Genomic DNA, 22640 nt, shown 5'->3' on the forward strand with positions numbered 1-22640 from the left:
TTTGGGACAGGGTAACAACACCAACACCAGAGAGGCCGGTACCAGCTTCAGAGGTACCGAAACCAGCATCACGGGGCGAGCACCAGCGAACCAAATGGCAACTATAGAGATCACCACAGGGACCGGCCTACTAACATCAGAAAAATAGCAACATCAGTGGAAGGGCCGGCAAAAGTTTTAAGATGGCATTGGGCATTGGGTAATAGCTTCAGATCCTGAGAGAAAGAAGCCCGTACCGGCACCAGCCGGCGCACTGGCAGCAGCTGATGCCGGACCGCTCGCTCCGCCCGGTGACGTGGTAAGACCCGCTGAGTCGTCCCCCACTCTGCTGAGTGGCTGCTCTGTGCCGAGCCAGCACACCCTCAGCACGGGCAGCATGACGTGCGCCTGCTGAATCGGCCCTCGAGCCGACCCGTCGCGCCGGCACAGCAGGGCCAGCTGCGCCGGAGGTCGCCCGAGAGCTCAGGTGGCGTCACCACACGCAGACGGGGCTTGTCGTGACGCCGCAGGATATAAGCCAGGCAGGAAACAGCAGGAGTATAGCGGCCGTGCTGGCGACAGGGCAGGTGGGCGAATACAGCGTCCGCATCGCGCAGGACGCGGCAGATCCCCGACCGGCCGGCGTGCCTGACAGATCAGCCTCGATCGCCATCAAGATCAAACAGCCTAAAAAGTCTAAGGATCTTCTGGAGGAAGTTCGAACAATGCAGCGGCTGGCTGCCTTTGTTCGACCGGCAGGGAGCGGCGCACGGCCGACACGGGCCCCCCGAGATGCCGGCGGCCCTCGACGGTCAATCACTGCACCGCCGGGACCCGGTCGGCTGTGGCCGTGATCGATGGTCAGGCCATGACGCCGGTCGGGGACGGGACGCCGCGGGGGTCGCGGGGGCTGACAGACGCCGCCTCACGCCCCGGCATGGTCACGGAATGTGACCTCGGCGGCTCACGGGGCGGTGACAGCACGGAGCGGCTGCTGTATGTCGAACAGGGGGTCGGGGACCATACGGCCTTGGTAGCTGGTGTCATTAGGACGTCGGAAGAGAGCTCCGAAACCTCTTGTCCACAAGCGTCTTGCAGATTCTGGACGAGTCCACTAAGAACCGGAGTGTCGGTCAACTGAGAAGGGCCGCCCGCCAGCCCCGCCCCGGCTGCGGTCACTCCGTGCGCGCCGCACGAATCTGCGAGTAACATCTCAGCCTCCGGCGCCGAATTATGCCATGTCAGACCTTCGGACCGCATATGTCCGAGCCTAGGGCGCTGCGAGCGGCGGCCGCCCGCTGAGAACAGAGGCCGCGGTCGTGGACAAGGCGAGGCATTTCCGGCGGTCGTGGAAGTTCCGTCGCTCCGCCGCCGACCTGTGCCCCGTCGGACCGCCTCCCACTCCGGGCGGTGGTTAGTGGTCAGCGCGACCGTGATCTAGTAGTCAGTTCTGCTCCATGTTCGGTGCTTAGTTCAGCTCCGGCTCTGGAATCATCCGGGGAAGAGAGCAAGCGCGGAGCCCGCGGGCGCACACATTCTCCCTAGAACCAGTCGAAACAACCCCTGCGCCCCGCCGCCGCCGCCGCCGCCGCCGCCACAGAAGACCATCGAGACGCCGCAAATTCATAAAACGTGACAGCACTGCGGGCGGTGACTGTCTCTCCTTGTTCATGGGGGAGTTTTGCAGTCCCGTCGTGAGTCGGCAGACAGGCGGCACTGCGTCAGACGTCTGCTCAGAGCTCAGACGTACCGCCGGCCGCCCGAGGTCCGTCCCGTCCGCAGTGTGATGGGTGTGATCACTACCGTGGGGCGCGGTTTTTTGTCGTCCACCTATCGGCCGGTAAGTGCTAACCGGCGCGGCCGTCCGGGTGGTAAGTGGCGGTCGTGTGACCGGTACAGGCCGGTCGGTAACAAACGGCCACTGCCGGCCGGCCGGAGGACCGGAGGATTACAGAGCACCGCCCCGCCGACCGGGCGCCGGGGGTCAGTGGTGCCGGTCCGGCCCCGCCACCCGCGAGAACCGACAGCACTGGTCGGACACAGAGGGCAGGCCAAATCGTATGATTTGGTATGGGGTATGGTACAAGGGGTATGGTATTGTGATCATACCATGTCGCAGCGCCCTACAGGCTACAACATAGTTTTCTCGAGCTAGCTCTACTCAAAGAATCGGTGCACTTGATCTGTGCCCATTTACTTCATATCACCTTCTACCTGACGCAATACGACGCGATACCAAAATCATCACCATTTTTATCATTGACCACTTGCGACCTGAGAGCCCACGCCATCCCCACGTGACCATCGGTGACCGGTCACTATCGACCAGAGTCGGTCCGTGGGGGTCTGCCGGACACCATTAGCGCCTTGATGGCGGATGTGGGCACTGCGGGCGGCTGGGACTGCCGCAGGGACCGCCGCTGGGACGTCCGGCCGCCGCCGCCAGACCATCGTTTTGTGCCGCCGCCGCCGCCGGGGCCGCCGCTGGCTGGAGGCGTCTCAGACAGTCCTTGACGACGACACGGCCGCCCGCCCCCAGCTGAACAGCAGACGGCGGCGGTCGCACGGCACGAGACGGTGGCAGAGGCAAGGCTGGGGGTGCAGCGGTGACAGTGGGAAGGCTGGGGGCGCAGCGGCGCGGTGCGCGCGGTGGCAGGGCTAGGGGTGCAGCTTCGCGGCGGTGGCAAGACCAGGGGCCTGGTGGTGGCGGGAAGGCCAGAAACTGCGGTGACTGCGGCGGGGCTGGGGATCCAGCGGTAGCAAGGACGACGGTGGAGCTGGGCAAATTGTCGAGTTTATAAAGTTGACGCTTGTTTCTTCATCAGGGCAAAACAAAGCGTAAGATGCAGCCCAGTCACTAAGCAGTAGGCACGCCACATCCAAGTTCCAACCAGTCCGCTTTTGAGTTCGAACATAGCCGTCTAGGAGAATGGGTCCCTAGGCAACGCGACATGGAGACTTCTGCCGCACCCTGGCCGCCCGACGCAGTGGGCTCGCGTCTTCTCAGTTGTCGGCTCTGGGATTCTCTCAGAAATCGTTACTCGGTCCGCAGCTTCTGTCAGAATCTGCCGTTGGGATCAAGGTTTCTGTCAGAATTGCCCGATCGGCTCGTGGTTTCTGTCAGAACTCGCCGTTGGGCTGGTGGACTTTGTCAGAATTTCGCGGCCGGCGGCTCGATGCGTGTGGTCCTGGTGGCATGACCGTCGCCCGGCGAGTCAGACGGCGCCAGGGGCCGTAAATCCACCAACTGACGTCACAGACATCACACAGACGTCACCGCCGGTTCGCGGAGCCCTAATTGGCTACGCGTGATTCGGGTCGAACGCTGCGAGAGCGGCATATCTTAGAGAGATAGAGAGAGCCGGTTGAGAGAGTCGGGGAGAGGTTCCTATCCCCGACTTCTCTAAACCAGGTCAGTGACCTCATGTTGACAAATGAGTGACTAACTTTATATCATTTCACTTCAAAGTCGGGCGATGTCGTTTTTATGAGTTGCGTTGGCGCACGCACTGAAGGTTTCACAGCTCGTGAAAATTCAGTTGCTGACATGTCAGCTCGCAGAGCGGCTTGGGAGCACCGTGCCGCAGTCCAGCAGGCCAAGTTCAAACAATCACGTGAGTTAGAGCCCGTTTACAGTTCTATATACAGATATATCCACGGTAAAGTATGCAGGATGGCGAACGACTGACGACGCAGTCAGAAATACCAAACCAAAACCGCGATGCTTACCAATGCCTAGAACCTTTCACAGTAAGGCACACGTACAGCCCACCGCTGAAGTAATGTAGGGTTTTACCAATCTCAACGATTGGCTTTGACTGGCGATTGTTTAATGCGGAGTGATCGAAAAGAAGATGTCAATAGCTAAAATTGCAGCTGCAAGGGTGACGATACATATAAGCTACATTCAAAGTTTCATTGTAGTTTGGCTAATCGTTCCTAAGCTTCAGAAGCAGAACATACCCATGACTGAAACCGCACATTACTTCTGCTGTGGACTGTACTTCTCAATCGTTTACTTATCGGTGACTCCTTTATCGGTGAGGCACAGCACGACGACGCAGCTCCAACAATGAATATCACTTTCCTCGACGCTAAAGATAAATGTTTACGGTGCAACCACCACGTAGGGAAGTCTGCGGAGGTGAATGGTTCAATTCCCCTAAATATCATATTTGACGCCATCTTTCAGCACTTACCGTCGCACTATCTCTCATTGTGTTTGACTTAATTTGCGAGGGCTGTCTTATTCCAACAATGAGCAATTTACCGCCATTTCGGTGCTAAGACACTTGGACCCGGAGATTTGGGCCACATTTGGCACGGTGACTGAAATTTGAAAAGAATACTCAACGCCCAGAAGACCCGGCTTTATGTTGCAATTTTTACCATTGAACGCCACCTACAAGCTCCACTGTTGCTCCACTTTCATATCATTCCTCTAAGACGTTAGAATAACGTTGCCAACCGTACGTATTCAGATGCTTAAAATATCTGACCGTTATGATTGTCGGCTAGTTTTCCTGTGACACAAGGTCCACAAAAATAAGCACTGAGCGCCCTAAGGTGAACATCATACGGAAACGACCTCGTGTTCCTCATCAGCTAACGGATACGAAACAATGCCACCAGGAACATTCAGTGTCCACCTTCGGTGCAAGGATGCCCCGCGATTGTAGATTCCCATCCGGCGTCGGATTTTTGTACTCAAGTACGGGTGTGTCACATCCGGGTCACTAGTACAAATGAAGATAGCTCTGGCAATCTGAACGATTGGCCAAGACTTCGATAAGTTCAAATGGCAGATATCTTGACGTAATGCATCATTAAGTGCTGCGTACAATTCTGACGCAAGAACACTCAATTTCAAGTTGCTGAATGAAATGAAGCAAGAGACAGTGTAAAGTTCACGAAGAAGATAAATGAAAATGCATCTTTTACTGTACCTACAGTAACACGACAGTTAGTTCAATCTTCGCCATATCAAACCTTTATCTATCCTCCTTTGCCTTCGTGACCGCCTGAAGGACGTTTTACAGCCCACTCCTCGTCCACGGATTTACCTCCGAGGCACGTCCCTGGCCCACGGCCGTTCGTCACGGCCCAGCGGGAGTGCGACGCCCGCACCCTCTCCCCAGGTCACCGGACGGGTCACGGCCTCCCTCCCGACCCCCGCCGAGATCTCGGCACTCACCGACTTGCAGGACGCTCTCCACACAGCCCGTCTCCAACAGGCGCACGCCCTTGTGGAACGGCAGGCTCTGGTAGTCCCCGTTGCCGCCGCTGCTGCTGCTGGCGGATGAGGCCGCCTTGCTGAGCGACGAGTACATGAAGATGTCATGCTCGTTGCGCGGAAAAGACCAGAAGATGATGCGCCGCTGCACGGGCTCCGGAATGCGCGCGTAGCGCTCCTCAATCCGCTGGAAGGGCACCGTCTCGGCCACGGCGCGCGCACAGATGTCCAGTAGAGGGTCGGGCGAGCGGCGTGCCGCTGCCGCCGCCGCCGGCCGCACTAGTCTCAAGGGCGCCTCCTGCACGGCAGCCATCTCGGCGCACCATAGACCCGGCCCGCTCCGCCGCCGTGAGCCGTCTGGCCGCGCCGCGCGCACCGCCACCCCCCGCGCCGGCCGCTCACATCCCAATGCTAATCAGCCCGCTCCCGGGCCTTTAACGGCGCAGTGCGCATGCGCGAGGGCCGGCGCCCAGCTGATTGGTGCGGCGGCCGGGCCGTTCGGTAAATTGGACCGGCAAGATAAAGTGGCCGCGCCTCTGCAGCCGCGAGAGGAGAGGGGCGGCGCCAGGCGACCCGCCGCCGAATCCGAACCACGGCTCCAGGCTGAGGCGGACTTCAGTCCACAGGGCAGTATTGCCTTCAATCATCGGGTTAGGTCTGTGAAACATAAACAGAGGTAAAATTAGGATATAACCGATATAAACACACCATCTTGGAGAGTCCATCAGCGGTGTTTTATACGATACTTTACTTATAAGTCCTTCTTATCACAGACAGTGTAAGCTGGGATTCTGCGAAAGCGTTTCAAAATAAGGTAGACAAAAAAAAAAGAAATACCTGCGGGTGTAAAAAAAAAATATTGAAACGCAAAGCTATGCGGGAAATCGTAACTCAAACAGGACACCAGCGGATACAAACGCAAATCAAAATGCATCCCGAACATGTTTGAAGCACTATTATTTCAAAAAAGGTGAAAACAAAATACATTCATCACAAAGTTACCTAATCCAAATTCCAATCATTCTTGAGAGTATGATCGGATGACATTCCGTGGCGTCATTTCAACTGCATGGTGCATGGTCTCAACTACCTCTAAATTGCAGAAGGCAGGCCACAGGACGGTCGTCCATGTTATCGTTCGGAGGTCGAGAGGTCCGGTGGTTGATGTCGGCGCTAGTTGGAGACAACGGACTCGGTAGGCATTCGACGTGGAATCTAATCCATGCGCCCTGGAAAACGAGGAAGCAATGAAACAGGAGGCATTCTGACAAACTGGACGTAGTGAGCGAGGGACTTGATGACCATGCCACCGAGGGTACGGCCCAGAGAATGTGTTACGAGAAAATTCGTTGAGCAACGAGCGAGTCACTCAAAACTAATGTCTTTCTTTGCTGTCTTCTCTTGGTCTAGTATTCACTGGCGGAAAATAGCTCTGGGTAGAATCTGAAAGATCATCGAGTAAGACAATTAACGATAAATGAACGAATTATGCTGATCACGAGTAAAAACTAAGTGGTGAAATAACAAACGTCTCGCGATATGAGAACCGTTTCATCGGGTAATATCAATATTCAGCGAAGGTGGCTCCAAGTATTAAGAATTACAGTAAAGTGCAAACTTTTATCTGGCATCTGGATCTGAGCCACGAAGGCCCCGACGCCAGCACTCCATGGTTAGGCCTCAACTCAACTTGACATTCGTCAATTTAAAGATTGACGAGATCATTGACATGCAGCATCAGTCATTGAATATAGGTCCTGAAAAATATATCTCAGGTTTGTTTGCAGCTTGAAAGGGATAAATTACATACGTATGTACTTTCATTTCATTCCACCGATATTGAATGGGGGGGGGCTCTTGGATGAAACCGATTTCTTTTGGCGCTCGGAGTCCGGAAAACAGAAAGGCATGAACTCTTTCGAGTCTGAGGCCAACAAGGAGCCCCGAGTCAAGAGGCCGACATGGGGCCTTTCGAAAACAGAGGCCGACATGGGGCCCTCAGTAGCAGGCATGGGGCCTCAGCCCTCAGAGGCCGGTGTGGAGGCCTCAGTGGCCGGCATGGCCATGGGGACCCAAGGTAGGCAGCGGCATGGAGTCCCCGGCGCCCGGCGGTCGGCTGCCGCGCGGTGGCTGACGTCAGGCATGGGGAGCTTAGAAGTCGGCGTGAAGCACTCAAACTTCAGAGACCAGCGTGGGGCCCACGCAGGGCTCATGGAGACCCTCAACTCTCAAGCAAGGCTGGTTTGGTCAGGGTGTGGTGACCGACGCGGGCCATTTCCTTCCGGGCCGGGCCATGGGTCCCGGATGGGTCCCGGCCGGAAGCCCTGTCACCAGTTTCATTTTTTTTGTAACCTGTAGCATCATCCACCCACACGTGAGTGGCGTTTGTGTATCAGACGTATGTAACTATCTCAATCTCCTTATTGACATTGTATCTTCGTGTCGGACCTCTCGATAGTCGATACCAATGCTTCTCCTTCCTGCACTGAATTTATTCATTCAGTAGTGTTATCAGTGCGTGAGATAGATGATCGCTCCGTTAGATACCTATCTATTATTGTTTATTGTCTACACTAACATGCAATAAAAACATTTTAAAAAATGCCAACTCCCATCCTCAGCGTCAGCTCTCAGCCAACACGATTACTCAACGCGCCAAAATTGCACTTTCTGCGCCATTGCAAATGCAGCGCCAATAATTGCTTGTACCTTTTTTGTCTGTAAATGTAAAATGACGTAATCAGTACTTATTACATTTCAGACGAAACGCCCTTCTATAGAACCTTTGCTCTGTTTGTTGCACTGAACTCTTACCGGGGTTACATGAGCAAGTAAATGCGTATCAGGAACGGATTTTATGTAACGGAAGTTAGCCCACATTCAGCCCACATTCGGCCCAGCCCAGATTGGGGCTGCCAAATCTAGGGAAAAATCTAGAAATCTAGGGAAAAATCTAAAAACCGTTTTACGCCTAAACGGCTGGAGGAAACTGAAAAATAAGACCACCATTTGAAAGATCTCTTCACCCCGGACCTAATGATATGGTTAAATACTGGATCAATTTAACCAAAAGCATGATTTAACCAGGATGAAAATTTTCGGTCAATGGGGCGGCCCCTACGATTTTCTTCAAAATCGGCATGGTGATACTACAGGCCCAGATGACCAATCTGGCTGAAGAAACCCCTATGGGCATTGAAATCTATGGGGTAAAAACACCCTTGGAAAGTTTTAGCCACGCATTTCTGGCAAGACTATCGCACGCATCCCCCCAATATGGGTATCATATGAAAGCCCATGAAAACCCAAACAAAATGGTGGGGTAAAATTTACCCATTACCCCATCCAGGGTAAAACTTACCCAAGATCAAAATTTTCGGTCAATGGGGCGGCCCCTACGATTTTCTTCAAAATCGGCATGGTGATACTACAGGCCCAGATGACCAATCTGGCTGAAGAAACCCCTATGGGCATTGAAATCTATGGGGTAAAAACGCCCTTGGAAAGTTTTACCCACGCATTTCTGGCAAAACTATCGCACGCATCCCCCCAATATGGGTATCATATGAAAGCCCATGAAAACCCAAACAAAATGGTGGGGTAAAATTTACCCATTACCCTATCCAGGGTAAAGTTTACCCAAGATGAAAATTTTCGGTCAATTGGGCGGCCCCTACGATTTTCTTCAAAATCGGCATGGTGATACTACAGGCCCAGATGACTAATCTGGCTGAAGAAACCCCTATGGGCATTGAAATCCATGGGGTAAAAACGCCCTTGGAAAGTTTTACCCACGCATTTCTGGCAAGACTATCGCACGCATCCCCCCAATATGGGTATCATATGAAAGCCCATAAAACCCAAACAAAATGGTGGGGTAAAATTTACCCATTACCCCATCTAGGGTAAAGTTTACCCAAGATGAAAATTTTCGGACAATGAGGCGGCCCCTACGATTTTCTTCAAAATCGGCATGGTGATACTACAGGCACAGATGACCAATCTGGCTGAAGAAACCCCTATGGGCATTGAAATCTATGGGGTAAAAACGCCCTTGGAAAGTTTTACCCACGCATTTCTGGCAAGACTATCGCACGCATCCCCCCAATATGGGTATCATATGAAAGCCCATGAAAACCCAAACAAAATGGTGGGGTAAAATTTACCCATTATCCCATCCAGGGTAAAACTTACCCAAGATGAAAATTTTCGGTCAATGGGGCGGCCCCTACGATTTTCTTCAAAATCGGCATGGTGATACTACAGGCCCAGATGACCAATCTGGCTGAAGAAACCCCTATGGGCATTGAAATCTATGGGGTAAAAACGCCCTTGGAAAGTTTTACCCACGCATTTCTGGCAAGACTATCGCACGCATCCCCCCAATATGGGTATCATATGAAAGCCCATGAAAACCCAAACAAAATGGTGGGGTAAAATTTACCCATTACCCCATCCAGGGTAAAACTTACCCAAGATGAAAATTTTCGGTCAATGGGGCGGCCCCTACGATTTTCTTCAAAATCGGCATGGTGATACTACAGGCCCAGATGACCAATCTGGCTGAAGAAACCCCTATGGGCATTGAAATCTATGGGGTAAAAACGCCCTTGGAAAGTTTTACCCACGCATTTCTGGCAAGACTATCGCACGCATCCCCCCAATATGGGTATCATATGAAAGCCCATGAAAACCAAAACAAAATGGTGGGGTAAAATTTACCCATTACCCTATCCAGGGTAAAGTTTACCCAAGATAAAAATTTTCGGTCAATGGGGCGGCCCCTACGATTTTCTTCAAAATCGGCATGGTGATACTACAGGCCCAGATGACTAATCTGGCTGAAGAAACCCCTATGGGCATTGAAATCCATGGGGTAAAAACGCCCTTGGAAAGTTTTACCCACGCATTTCTGGCAAGACTATCGCACGCATCCCCCCAATATGGGTATCATATGAAAGCCCATGAAAACCCAAACAAAATGGTGGGGTAAAATTTACCCATTACCCCATTCAGGGTAAAACTTACCCAAGATGAAAATTTTCGGTCAATGGGGCGGCCCCTACGATTTTCTTCAAAATCGGCATGGTGATACTACAGGCCCAGATGACCAATCTGGCTGAAGAAACCCCTATGGGCATTTAAATCTATGGGGTAAAAACGCCCTTGGAATGTTTACCCACGTATTTCTGGCAAGACTATCGCACGCATCCCCCCAATATGGGTATCATATGAAAGCCCATGAAAACCCAAACAAAATTGTAGGGTAAAATTTACCCATTATCCCATCCAGGGTAAAACTTACCCAAGATGAAAATTTTCGGTCAATGGGGCGGCCCCTACGATTTTCTTCAAAATCGGCATGGTGATACTACAGGCCCAGATGACCAATCTGGCTGAAGAAACCCCTATGGGCATTTAAATCTATGGGGTAAAAACGCCCTTGGAATGTTTACCCACGTATTTCTGGCAAGACTATCGCACGCATCCCCCCAATATGGGTATCATATGAAAGCCCATGAAAACCCAAACAAAATTGTAGGGTTAAATTTACCCATTATCCCATCCAGGGTAAAACTTACCCAAGATGAAAATTTTCGGTCAATGGGGCGGCCCCTACGATTTTCTTCAAAATCGGCATGGTGATACTACAGGCCCAGATGACCAATCTGGCTGAAGAAACCCCTATGGGCATTGAAATCTATGGGGTAAAAACGCCCTTGGAAAGTTTTACCCACGCATTTCTGGCAAGACTATCGCATGCATCCCCATAATATGGGTATCATATGAAAGCCCATGAAAACCCAAACAAAATGGTGGGGTAAAATTTACCCATTACCCCATCCAGGGTAAAACTTACCCAAGATGAAAATTTTCGGTCAATGGGGCGGCCCCTACGATTTTCTTCAAAATCGGCATGGTGATACTACAGGCCCAGATGACCAATCTGGCTGAAGAAACCCCTATGGGCATTTAAATCTATGGGGTAAAAACGCCCTTGGAATGTTTACCCACGTATTTCTGGCAAGACTATCGCACGCATCCCCCCAATATGGGTATCATATGAAAGCCCATGAAAACCCAAACAAAATTGTAGGGTAAAATTTACCCATTATCCCATCCAGGGTAAAACTTACCCAAGATGAAAATTTTCGGTCAATGGGGCGGCCCCTACGATTTTCTTCAAAATCGGCATGGTGATACTACAGGCCCAGATGACCAATCTGGCTGAAGAAACCCCTATGGGCATTGAAATCTATGGGGTAAAAACACCCTTGGAAAGTTTTACCCACGCATTTCTGGCAAGACTATCGCACGCATCCCCCCAATATGGGTATCATATGAAAGCCCATGAAAACCCAAACAAAATGGTGGGGTAAAATTTACCCATTACCCCATCCAGGGTAAAACTTACCCAAGATGAAAATTTTCGGTCAATGGGGCGGCCCCTACGATTTTCTTCAAAATCGGCATGGTGATACTACAGGCCCAGATGACCAATCTGGCTGAAGAAACCCCTATGGGCATTGAAATCTATGGGGTAAAAACGCCCTTGGAAAGTTTTACCCACGCATTTCTGGCAAGACTATCGCACGCATCCCCCAATATGGGTATCATATGAAAGCCCATGAAAACCCAAACAAAATGGTGGGGTAAAATTTACCCATTACCCTATCCAGGGTAAAGTTTACCCAAGATGAAAATTTTCGGTCAATGGGGGGGCCCGTACGATTTTCTTCAAAATCGGCATGGTGATACTACAGGCCCAGATGACTAATCTGGCTGAAGCAACCCCTATTGGCATTGAAATCTATGGGGTGAAAACGCCCTTGGAAAGTTTTACCCACGCATTTCTGGCAAGACTATCGCACGCATCCCCCCAATATGGGTATCATATGAAAGCCCATGAAAACCCAAACAAAATGGTGGGGTAAAATTTACCAATTACCCCATCCAGGGTGAAGTTTACCCAAGATGAAAATTTTCGGTCAAAAAATTTTCATATGATACCCATATTGGGGGGATGCGTGCGATAGTCTTGCCAGAAATGCGTGGTTAAAACTTTCCAAGGGCGTTTTTACCCCATAGATTTCAATGCCCATAGGGGTTTCTTCAGCCAGATTAGTCATCTGGGCCTGTAGTATCACCATGTCGATTTTGAAGAAAATCGTAGGGGCCGCCCCATTGACCGAAAATTTTCATCTTGGGTAAACTTTACCCTGGATGGGGTAATGGGTAAATTTTACCCCACCATTTTGTTTGGGTTTTCATGGGCTTTCATATGATACCCATATTGGGGGGATGCGTGCGATAGTCTTGCCAGAAATGCGTGGGTAAAACTTTCCAAGGGCGTTTTTACCCCATAGATTTCAATGCCCATAGGGGTTTCTTCAGCCAGATTGGTCATCTGGGCCTGTAGTATCACCATGCCGATTTTGAAGAAAATCGTAGGGGCCGCCCCATTGACTGAAAATTTTCATCTTGGGTTAACTTTACCCTGGATGGGCAATGGGTAAATTTTATCCCACCATTTTGTTTGGGTTTTCATTGGCTTTCATATGATACCCATGTTGGGGGGATGCGTGCGATAGTCTTGCCAGAAATGCGTGGGTAAAACTTTCCAAGGGCGTTTTTACCCCATAGATTTCAATGCCCATAGGGGTTTCTTCAGCCAGATTAGTCATCTGGGCCTGTAGTATCACCATGCCGATTTTGAAGAAAATCGTAGGGGCCACCCCATTGACCGAAAATTTTCATCTTGGGTAAACTTTACCCTGGATGGGGTAATGGGTAAATTTTACCCCACCATTTTGTTTGGGTTTTCATGGGCTTTCATATGATACCCATATTGGGGGGATGCGTGCGATAGTCTTGCCAGAAATGCGTGGGTAAAACTTTCCAAGGGCGTTTTTACCCTATAGATTTCAATGCCCATAGGGGTTTCTTCAGCCAGATTAGTCATCTGGGCCTGTAGTATCATCATGCCGATTTTGAAGAAAATCGTAGGGGCCGCCCTATTGACCGAAAATTTTCATCTTGGGTAAACTTTACCCTGGATGGGGTAATCGGTAAATTTTACCCCACCATTTTGTTTGAGTTTTCCTGTGCTTTCATATGATACCCATATTGGGGGGATGCGTGCGATAGTCTTGCCAGAAATGCGTGGGTAAAACTTTCCAAGGGCGTTTTTTCCCCATAGATTTCAATGCCCATAGGGGTTTCTTCAGCCAGATTAGTCATCTGGGCCTGTAGTATCACCATGCCGATTTTGCAGAAAATCGTAGGGGCCGCCCCATTGACCGAAAATTTTCATCTTGGGTAAACTTTACCCTGGATGGGATAATGGGTAAATTTTACCCAACAATTTTGTTTGGGTTTTCATGGGCTTTCATATGATACCCATATTGGGGGGATGCGTGCGATAGTCTTGCCAGAAATGCGTGGGTAAAACTTTCCAAGGGCGTTTTTACCCCATAGATTTCAATGCCCATAGGGGTTTCTTCAGCCAGATTAGTCATCTGGGCCTGTAGTATCACCATGCCGATTTTGAAGAAAATCGTAGGGGCCGCCCCATTGACCGAAAATTTTCATCATGGGTAAACTTTACCCTGGATGCGGTAATGGGTAAATTTTACCCCACCATTTTGTTTGGGTTTTCATGGGCTTTCATATGATACCCATATTGGGGGGATGCGTGCGATAGTCTTCCCAGAAATGCGTGGGTAAAACTCTCCAAGGGCGTTTTTACCCCGTAGATTTCAATGCCCATAGGGGTTTCTTCAGCCAGATCGGTCATCTGGGCCTGTAATATCACCATGCCGATTTTGAAGAAAATCGTAGGGGCCGCCCCATTGACCGAAAATTTTCATCTTGGGTAAACTTTACCCTGGATGGGGTAATGGGTAAATTTTACCCCACCATTTCGTTTGGGTTTTCATGGGCTTTCATATGATACCCATATTGGGGGATGCGTGCGATAGTCTTGCCAGAAATGCGTGGGTAAAACTCTCCAAGGGCGTTTTTACCCCATAGATTTCAATGCCCATAGGGGTTTCTTCAGCCAGATTGGTCATCTGGAACTGTAGTATCACCATGCCGATTTTGAAGAAAATCGTAGGGGCCGCCTCATTAACCGAAAATTTTCATCTTTGGTAAACTTTACCCTGTATGGGGTAATGGGTAAATTTTACCCCACCATTTTGTTTGGGTTTTCATGGGCTTTCATATGATACCCATATTGGGGGGATGCGTGCGATAGTCTTCCCAGAAATGCGTGGGTAAAACTTTCCAAGGGCGTTTTTACCCCATAGATCTCAATGCCCATAGGGGTTTCTTCAGCCAGATTAGTCATCTGGCCCTGTAGTATCACCATGCCGATTTTGAAGAAAATCGTAGGGGCCGCCCCATTGACCGAAAATTTTCATCTTGGGTAAACTTTACCCTGGATGGGGTAATGGGTAAATTTTACCCCACCATTTTGTTTGGGTTTTCATGGGCTTTCATATGATACCCATATTGGGGGGATGCGTGCGATAGTCTTGCCAGAAATGCGTGGGTAAAACTTTCCAAGGGCGTTTTTACCCCATACATTTCAATGCCCATAGGGGTTTCTTCAGCCAGATTAGTCATCTGGGCCTGTAGTATCACCATGCCGATTTTGAAGAAAATCGTAGGGGCCGCCCAATTGACCGAAAATTTTCATCTTGGGTAAACTTTACCCTGGATGGGGTAATGGGTAAATTTTACCCAACCATTTTGTTTCGGTTTTCATGGGCTTTCATATGATACCCATATTGGGGGGATGCGTGCGATAGTCTTGCCAGAAATGCGTGGGTAAAACTTTCCAAGGGCGTTTTTACCCCATAGATTTCAATGCCCATAGGGGTTTCTTCAGCCAGATTAGTCATCTGGGCCTGTAGTATCACCATGCCGATTTTGCAGAAAATCGTAGGGGCCGCCCCATTGACCGAAAATTTTCATCTTGGGTAAACTTTACCCTGGATGGGATAATGGGTAAATTTTACCCAACAATTTTGTTTGGGTTTTCATGGGCTTTCATATGATACCCATATTGGGGGGATGCGTGCGATAGTCTTGCCAGAAATGCGTGGGTAAAACTTTCCAAGGGCGTTTTTACCCCATAGATTTCAATGCCCATAGGGGTTTCTTCAGCCAGATTAGTCATCTGGGCCTGTAGTATCACCATGCCGATTTTGAAGAAAATCGTAGGGGCCGCCCCATTGACCGAAAATTTTCATCATGGGTAAACTTTACCCTGGATGCGGTAATGGGTAAATTTTACCCCACCATTTTGTTTGGGTTTTCATGGGCTTTCATATGATACCCATATTGGGGGGATGCGTGCGATAGTCTTCCCAGAAATGCGTGGGTAAAACTCTCCAAGGGCGTTTTTACCCCGTAGATTTCAATGCCCATAGGGGTTTCTTCAGCCAGATCGGTCATCTGGGCCTGTAATATCACCATGCCGATTTTGAAGAAAATCGTAGGGGCCGCCCCATTGACCGAAAATTTTCATCTTGGGTAAACTTTACCCTGGATGGGGTAATGGGTAAATTTTACCCCACCATTTCGTTTGGGTTTTCATGGGCTTTCATATGATACCCATATTGGGGGATGCGTGCGATAGTCTTGCCAGAAATGCGTGGGTAAAACTCTCCAAGGGCGTTTTTACCCCATAGATTTCAATGCCCATAGGGGTTTCTTCAGCCAGATTGGTCATCTGGAACTGTAGTATCACCATGCCGATTTTGAAGAAAATCGTAGGGGCCGCCTCATTAACCGAAAATTTTCATCTTTGGTAAACTTTACCCTGTATGGGGTAATGGGTAAATTTTACCCCACCATTTTGTTTGGGTTTTCATGGGCTTTCATATGATACCCATATTGGGGGGATGCGTGCGATAGTCTTCCCAGAAATGCGTGGGTAAAACTTTCCAAGGGCGTTTTTACCCCATAGATCTCAATGCCCATAGGGGTTTCTTCAGCCAGATTAGTCATCTGGCCCTGTAGTATCACCATGCCGATTTTGAAGAAAATCGTAGGGGCCGCCCCATTGACCGAAAATTTTCATCTTGGGTAAACTTTACCCTGGATGGGGTAATGGGTAAATTTTACCCCACCATTCTGTTTGGGTTTTCATGGGCTTTCATATGATACCCATATTGGGGGGATGCGTGCGATAGTCTTGCCAGAAATGCGTGGGTAAAACTTTCCAAGGGCGTTTTTACCCCATACATTTCAATGCCCATAGGGGTTTCTTCAGCCAGATTAGTCATCTGGGCCTGTAGTATCACCATGCCGATTTTGAAGAAAATCGTAGGGGCCGCCCAATTGACCGAAAATTTTCATCTTGGGTAAACTTTACCCTGGATGGGGTAATGGGTAAATTTTACCCAACCATTTTGTTTCGGTTTTCATGGGCTTTCATATGATACCCATATTGGGGGGATGCGTGCGATAGTCTTGCCAGAAATGCGTGGGTAAAACTTTCCAAGGGCGTTTTTACCCCATAGATTTCAATGCCCATAGGGGTTTCTTCAGCCAGATTAGTCATCTGGGCCTGTAGTATCACCATGCCGATTTTGAAGAAAATCGTAGGGGCCGCCCCATTGACCGAAAAATTTCATCTTGGGTAAACTTTACCCTGGATGGGGTAATGGGTAAATTTTACCCCACCATTTTGTTTGGGTTTTCATGGGCTTTCATATGATACCCATATTGGGGGGATGCGTGCGATAGTCTTGCCAGAAATGCGTGGGTAAAACTTTCCAAGGGCGTTTTTACCCCATAGATTTCAATGCCCATAGGGGTTTCTTCAGCCAGATTGGTCATCTGGGCCTGTAGTATCACCATGCCGATTTTGAAGAAAATCGTAGGGGCCGCCCCATTGACTGAAAATTTTCATCTTGGGTAAACTTTACCCTGGATGGGGTAATGGGTAAATTTTACCCCACCATTTTGTTTGGGTTTTCATGGGCTTTCATATGATACCCATATTGGGGGGATGCGTGCGATAGTCTTGCCAGAAATGCGTGGGTAAAACTTTCCAAGGGCGTTTTTACCCCATAGATTTCAATGCCCATAGGGGTTTCTTCAGCCAGATTGGTCATCTGGGCCTGTAGTATCACCATGCCGATTTTGAAGAAAATCGTAGGGGCCGCCCCATTGACCGAAAATTTTCATCTTGGGTAAACTTTACCCTGGATGGGGTAATGGGTAAATTTTACCCCACCATTTTGTTTGGGTTTTCATGGGCTTTCATATGATACCCATATTGGGGGGATGCGTGCGATAGTCTTGCCAGAAATGCGTGGGTAAAACTTTCCAAGGGCGTTTTTACCCCATAGATTTCAATGCCCATAGGGGTTTCTTCAGCCAGATTAGTCATCTGGGCCTGTAGTATCACCATGCCGATTTTGAAGAAAATCGTAGGGGCCGCCCCATTGACCGAAAATTTTCATCTTGGGTAAACTTTACCCTGGATGGGGTAATGGGTAAATTTTACCCCACCATTTTGTTTGGGTTTTCATGGGCTTTCATATGATACCCATATTGGGGGGATGCGTGCGATAGTCTTGCCAGAAATGCGTGGGTAAAACTTTCCAAGGGCGTTTTTACCCCATAGATTTCAATGCCCATAGGGGTTTCTTCAGCCAGATTAGTCATCTGGGCCTGTAGTATCACCATGCCGATTTTGAAGAAAATCGTAGGGGCCGCCCCATTGACCGAAAATTTTCATCTTGGGTAAACTTTACCCTGGATGGGGTAATGGGTAAATTTTACCCCACCATTTTGTTTGGGTTTTCATGGGCTTTCATATGATACCCATATTGGGGGGATGCGTGCGATAGTCTTGCCAGAAATGCGTGGGTAAAACTTTCCAAGGGCGTTTTTACCCCATAGATTTCAATGCCCATAGGGGTTTCTTCAGCCAGATTAGTCATCTTGGCCTGTAGTATCACCATGCCGATTTTGAAGAAAATCGTAGGGGCCGCCCCATTGACCGAAAATTTTCATCTTGGTTAAACTTTACCCTGGATGGGGTAATGGGTAAATTTTACCCCACCATTTTGTTTGGGTTTTCATGGGCTTTCATATGATACCCATATTGGGGGATGCGTGCGATAGTCTTGCCAGAAATGCGTGGGTAAAACTTTCCAAGGGCGTTTTTACCCCATAGATTTCAATGCCCATAGGGGTTTCTTCAGCCAGATTGGTCATCTGGGCCTGTAGTATCACCATGCCGATTTTGAAGAAAATCGTAGGGGCCGCCCCATTGACTGAAAATTTTCATCTTGGGTAAACTTTACCCTGGATGGGGTAATGAGTAAATTTTATCCCACCATTTTGTTTGGGTTTTCATGGGCTTTCATATGATACCCATATTGGGGGGATGCGTGCGATAGTCTTGCCAGAAATGCGTGGGTAAAACTTTCCAAGGGCGTTTTTACCCCATAGATTTCAATGCCCATAGGGGTTTCTTCAGCCAGATTAGTCATCTGGGCCTGTAGTATCACCATGCCGATTTTGAAGAAAATCGTAGGGGCCGCCCCATTGACCGAAAATTTTCATCTTGGGTAAACTTTACCCTGGATGGGGTAATGGGTAAATTTTACCCCTCCATTTTGTTTGGGTTTTCATGGGCTTTCATATGATACCCATATTGGGGGGATGCGTGCGATAGTCTTGCCAGAAATGCGTGGGTAAAACTTTCCAAGGGCGTTTTTACCCCATAGATTTCAATGCCCATAGGGGTTTCTTCAGCCAGATTGGTCATCTGGGCCTGTAGTATCACCATGCCGATTTTGAAGAAAATCGTAGGGGCCGCCCCATTGACCGAAAATTTTCATCTTGGGTAAACTTTACCCTGGATGGGGTAATGGGTAAATTTTACCCCACCATTTTGTTTGGGTTTTCATGGGCTTTCATATGATACCCATATTGGGGGGATGCGTGCGATAGTCTTGCCAGAAATGCGTGGGTAAAACTTTCCAAGGGCGTTTTTACCCCATAGATTTCAATGCCCATAGGGGTTTCTTCAGCCAGATTAGTCATCTGGGCCTGTAGTATCACCATGCCGATTTTGAAGAAAATCGTAGGGGCCGCCCCATTGACCGAAAATTTTCATCTTGGGTAAACTTTACCCTGGATGGGGTAATGGGTAAATTTTACCCCACCATTTTGTTTGGGTTTTCATGGGCTTTCATATGATACCCATATTGGGGGGATGCGTGCGATAGTCTTGCCAGAAATGCGTGGGTAAAACTCTCCAAGGGCGTTTTTACCCCATAGATTTCAATGCCCATAGGGGTTTCTTCAGCCAGATTAGTCATCTGGGCCTGTAGTATCACCATGCCGATTTTGAAGAAAATCGTAGGGGCCGCCCCATTGACCGAAAATTTTCATCCTGGTTAAATCATGCTTTTGGTTAAATTGATCGGGTATTTAACCATATCATTAGGTCCGGGGTGAAGAGATCTTTCAAATGGTGGTCTTATTTTTCAGTTTCCTCCAGCCGTTTAGGCGTAAAACGGTTTTTAGATTTTTCCCTAGATTTCTAGATTTTTCCCTAGATTTGGCAGCCCCAATCTGGGCTGGGCCGAATGTGGGCTGAATGTGGGCTAACTTCCGTTACATACGGATTTTCCTATTCGCTCACCATTGTAGTCCGTTTGTAATGCGTATATTAACTCTGCTCATGTAACCCCGAGCTCTATAATGTGGAATGCGCATCGGCCGCCAGATGGTGTCCAACGGTGCCGCCATGTTGCGCAGACCAGAAAGCGGCCGCCGCCTGTGTTGGGGAATAGGGAATTCGGGACCTCGATTTACGTTTGCGGTCGCTGCATCCGTTACGTTCAAGCTATGTGGACACAGAACCCAGCATCTTACGCAGAATTGAGTGGAGAACAAGATGAAATCCTAAAAAATCCTCAGATATAAGGAACTACTACGTTAAAGGGACCATCCCACCTTAAAGGGACCCTCCCACCTTAACATTAGTTTTGAGTTGAGATAGCCAAGTTTGCGGCCAGGCTCAGAAACCACCATTTATCCTGGTCGCAACCCCCGCAGCTTTATGGTGTTCAAGAAATTTCTTCCCTTTACTTGCAGGGTGGGACCAGCGTGGTCCCTATCTCTTAACCATTACGGGAGTCTGATGACGTCATCAGGCTTTCGAACGTCCGTTAAATGTTTGACTAAAACGTTTTGTAGCACGCGGTGGTATATGCTGCTTTGCGCGCAACAAATGCCGCACTTTCAAATAAAGTCGCTAGAAACAGCGGAGATCACAAAAAGTAAACAAAAGTAAAAGTCTAATATCTTGAAAACCGGTGAATATTTTTCGATGAAATTTGGTAGATATTCGTTTTTGCTCTTTCTGAACCGAGCGACATCACTTTCATGCCAATTCATTAACTTTTTTGAAGGTGGGAGGGTCCCTTTAACATTAGTTTTGAGTTGAGATAGCCAAGTTTGCGGCCAGGCTCAGAAACCACCATTTATCCTGGTCGCAAACCCCGCAGCTTTATGGTGTTCAAGAAATTTCTTCCCTTTACTTGCAGGGTGGGACCAGCTTAGTCCCTATCTCTTAAAGGGACCCTCCCACCTTAACATTAGATTTGAGTTGAGATAGCCAAATTGGTGGCCATGGCCTGAAAATACCGGTTTGGGCACTCACAACATCGAAAAATGCTTTAATTCGGAGATATCGAATTTCAAACTTGCAGTTTTCGGATTCTAAGGGGCTAATGCATTGGTATGCCCCCTTAGAATTTGTGACGTCAGCGGAGATCTAACGATTTTAAATCTTTTACTAAAACGTTTGGTAGCACGCGGTGGTATATGCTGCTTTGCGCGCAACAAATGCCGCACTTTCAAATAAAGTCGCTAGGAACAGCGGAGATCCCGAAAAGTAAACAAAAGTAAAAGTCTAATATCTTGAAAACCGGTGAATATTTTTCGATGAAATTTGGTAGATATTCGTTTTTGCTCTTTCTGAACCGAGCGACATCACTTTCATGCCAATTCATTAACTTTTTTGAAGGTGGGAGGGTCCCTTTAAACCCTTATAAGTCAATGGGGAAATATGAAAACTGCTATTTTGGCGCCGAGAATGATCTGAAACTATCTCAAGCACATAGAATCTTGATTTCATGCACTCCTTGCAAGGTTCTATGCTTCATATTTACATTGTTGCCCTTGCGTGACGTCATTTGTGACGTCACAAGGGTCACAATTTTACTTCAATAACTCCCGATTAAATTGAGCTAGCGAGTCGGGAAAGCCACCAATGGACTGAGGAAGACCTGCCGAATCGAATGATATGCGACATGACCTCTTTCGACCAACTTCGTGACCTGGGGGTGCTGACCTGACCTTGACCTGAGGTCAACATCCTAAGTTGACCTGACCCGAACAAAAAGTATATCATTCGATGCGCCTGAGCTAGCTGAACACGATGATGCCAAAATCGCGGCTCTACGGCCATTTTTGGCGAAGTTATTTACCAAAAACCGAACCCGTGCCTTAGATCACTTGACCTGACCTCAGAGGTCACCGGTTGACCTGAGACCTGTACAGCGGGTTCCTACCAGTCACTCTGCATTATACTTTGCCGCATACGACCACTTAACCGCTTAATTCTAGTTAAATTAGCGGCGCATTAGCGAGGTGGGTTCAATCAACCCCCTCGGCCGGGGCAAATGTAGGTCCGGCGAGTGAATTTAAGGAATTCTGAAGATACGATCGTGTTCCCCATTCAATTCTGCGTAAGATGCCGGGTTCCGTATCTACGTAACTTGAACGTAACGGATGCGGCGGCCGCAAACGTAAATCGAGGTCCCGAATTCCCTATTCCTCAACACAGGCGGCGGCCGGTTCTTGGTCTGCGCAATATGGCCGCGACCGTTAGACACCACGGCCAATAGGATTGAAGCGGCATTGCTCCCCTGTGGTTTGTTGTCAAAAATATTCCTTATCTAGCTTTTTTTATCCGTTCCTCATCAACAAATTGATTTTACTACCAGAAAACATGGAATGAGGAGTCCGGCTATTATTTGCCTGGCTACGCATTTGTTTATTTTGATGACGTAAGAGACCCATGTAATCAGCCATCCTTATTTGCGTGAAAAATCCTTGCAAAATTTATTCAGTTCTCTATATACCGTGAATTTATGGCTCTCTCTATCGCCTGGATAAAAATAGGCCCCGCCCATCCCAATCAGCTGCTGCATGACGAGTTGATGACGACAACCACTACTTACCAGCAACCAATCTAGGGATAGCGTACGTGACAGTAATGGTGCAGCGGTTGCAAAATATTACATTGTTATTCAAACGGTTTTTGCTATTAGGGCCTTGTTAGATGAGGATGAGGTTAGATTAGATGAGGTGTTGATGAAGG

The 22640-nt window shown here is 48.7% G+C and overlaps 1 protein-coding gene across 1 annotated transcript in view; it reads right to left on the minus strand.

Annotated features, from left to right (window-relative positions):
- Positions 1 to 7861, minus strand: part of LOC122371623 (zinc finger SWIM domain-containing protein 4-like) — a 64909-nt gene extending 57048 nt beyond the window's left edge. Inside the window, exons 1-3 of the mRNA XM_043348057.1 lie at positions 7804 to 7861; positions 6303 to 6441; positions 5174 to 5869 (exon numbers count right to left, since the gene is read on the minus strand). Of these exons, the coding sequence (XP_043203992.1) occupies positions 5174 to 5525 (352 nt within the window). The 5' untranslated portion in view covers positions 5526 to 5869; positions 6303 to 6441; positions 7804 to 7861. The remainder of the gene's footprint in view (positions 1 to 5173; positions 5870 to 6302; positions 6442 to 7803) is intronic.
- Between the last annotated feature and the right edge of the window lie 14779 nt (positions 7862 to 22640).

This window comes from Amphibalanus amphitrite, unplaced genomic scaffold (assembly GCF_019059575.1).
Source record: "Amphibalanus amphitrite isolate SeventyFive unplaced genomic scaffold, NRLGWU_Aamphi_draft 001264F_arrow, whole genome shotgun sequence".
Lineage (NCBI taxonomy): Eukaryota > Metazoa > Arthropoda > Thecostraca > Balanomorpha > Balanidae > Amphibalanus > Amphibalanus amphitrite.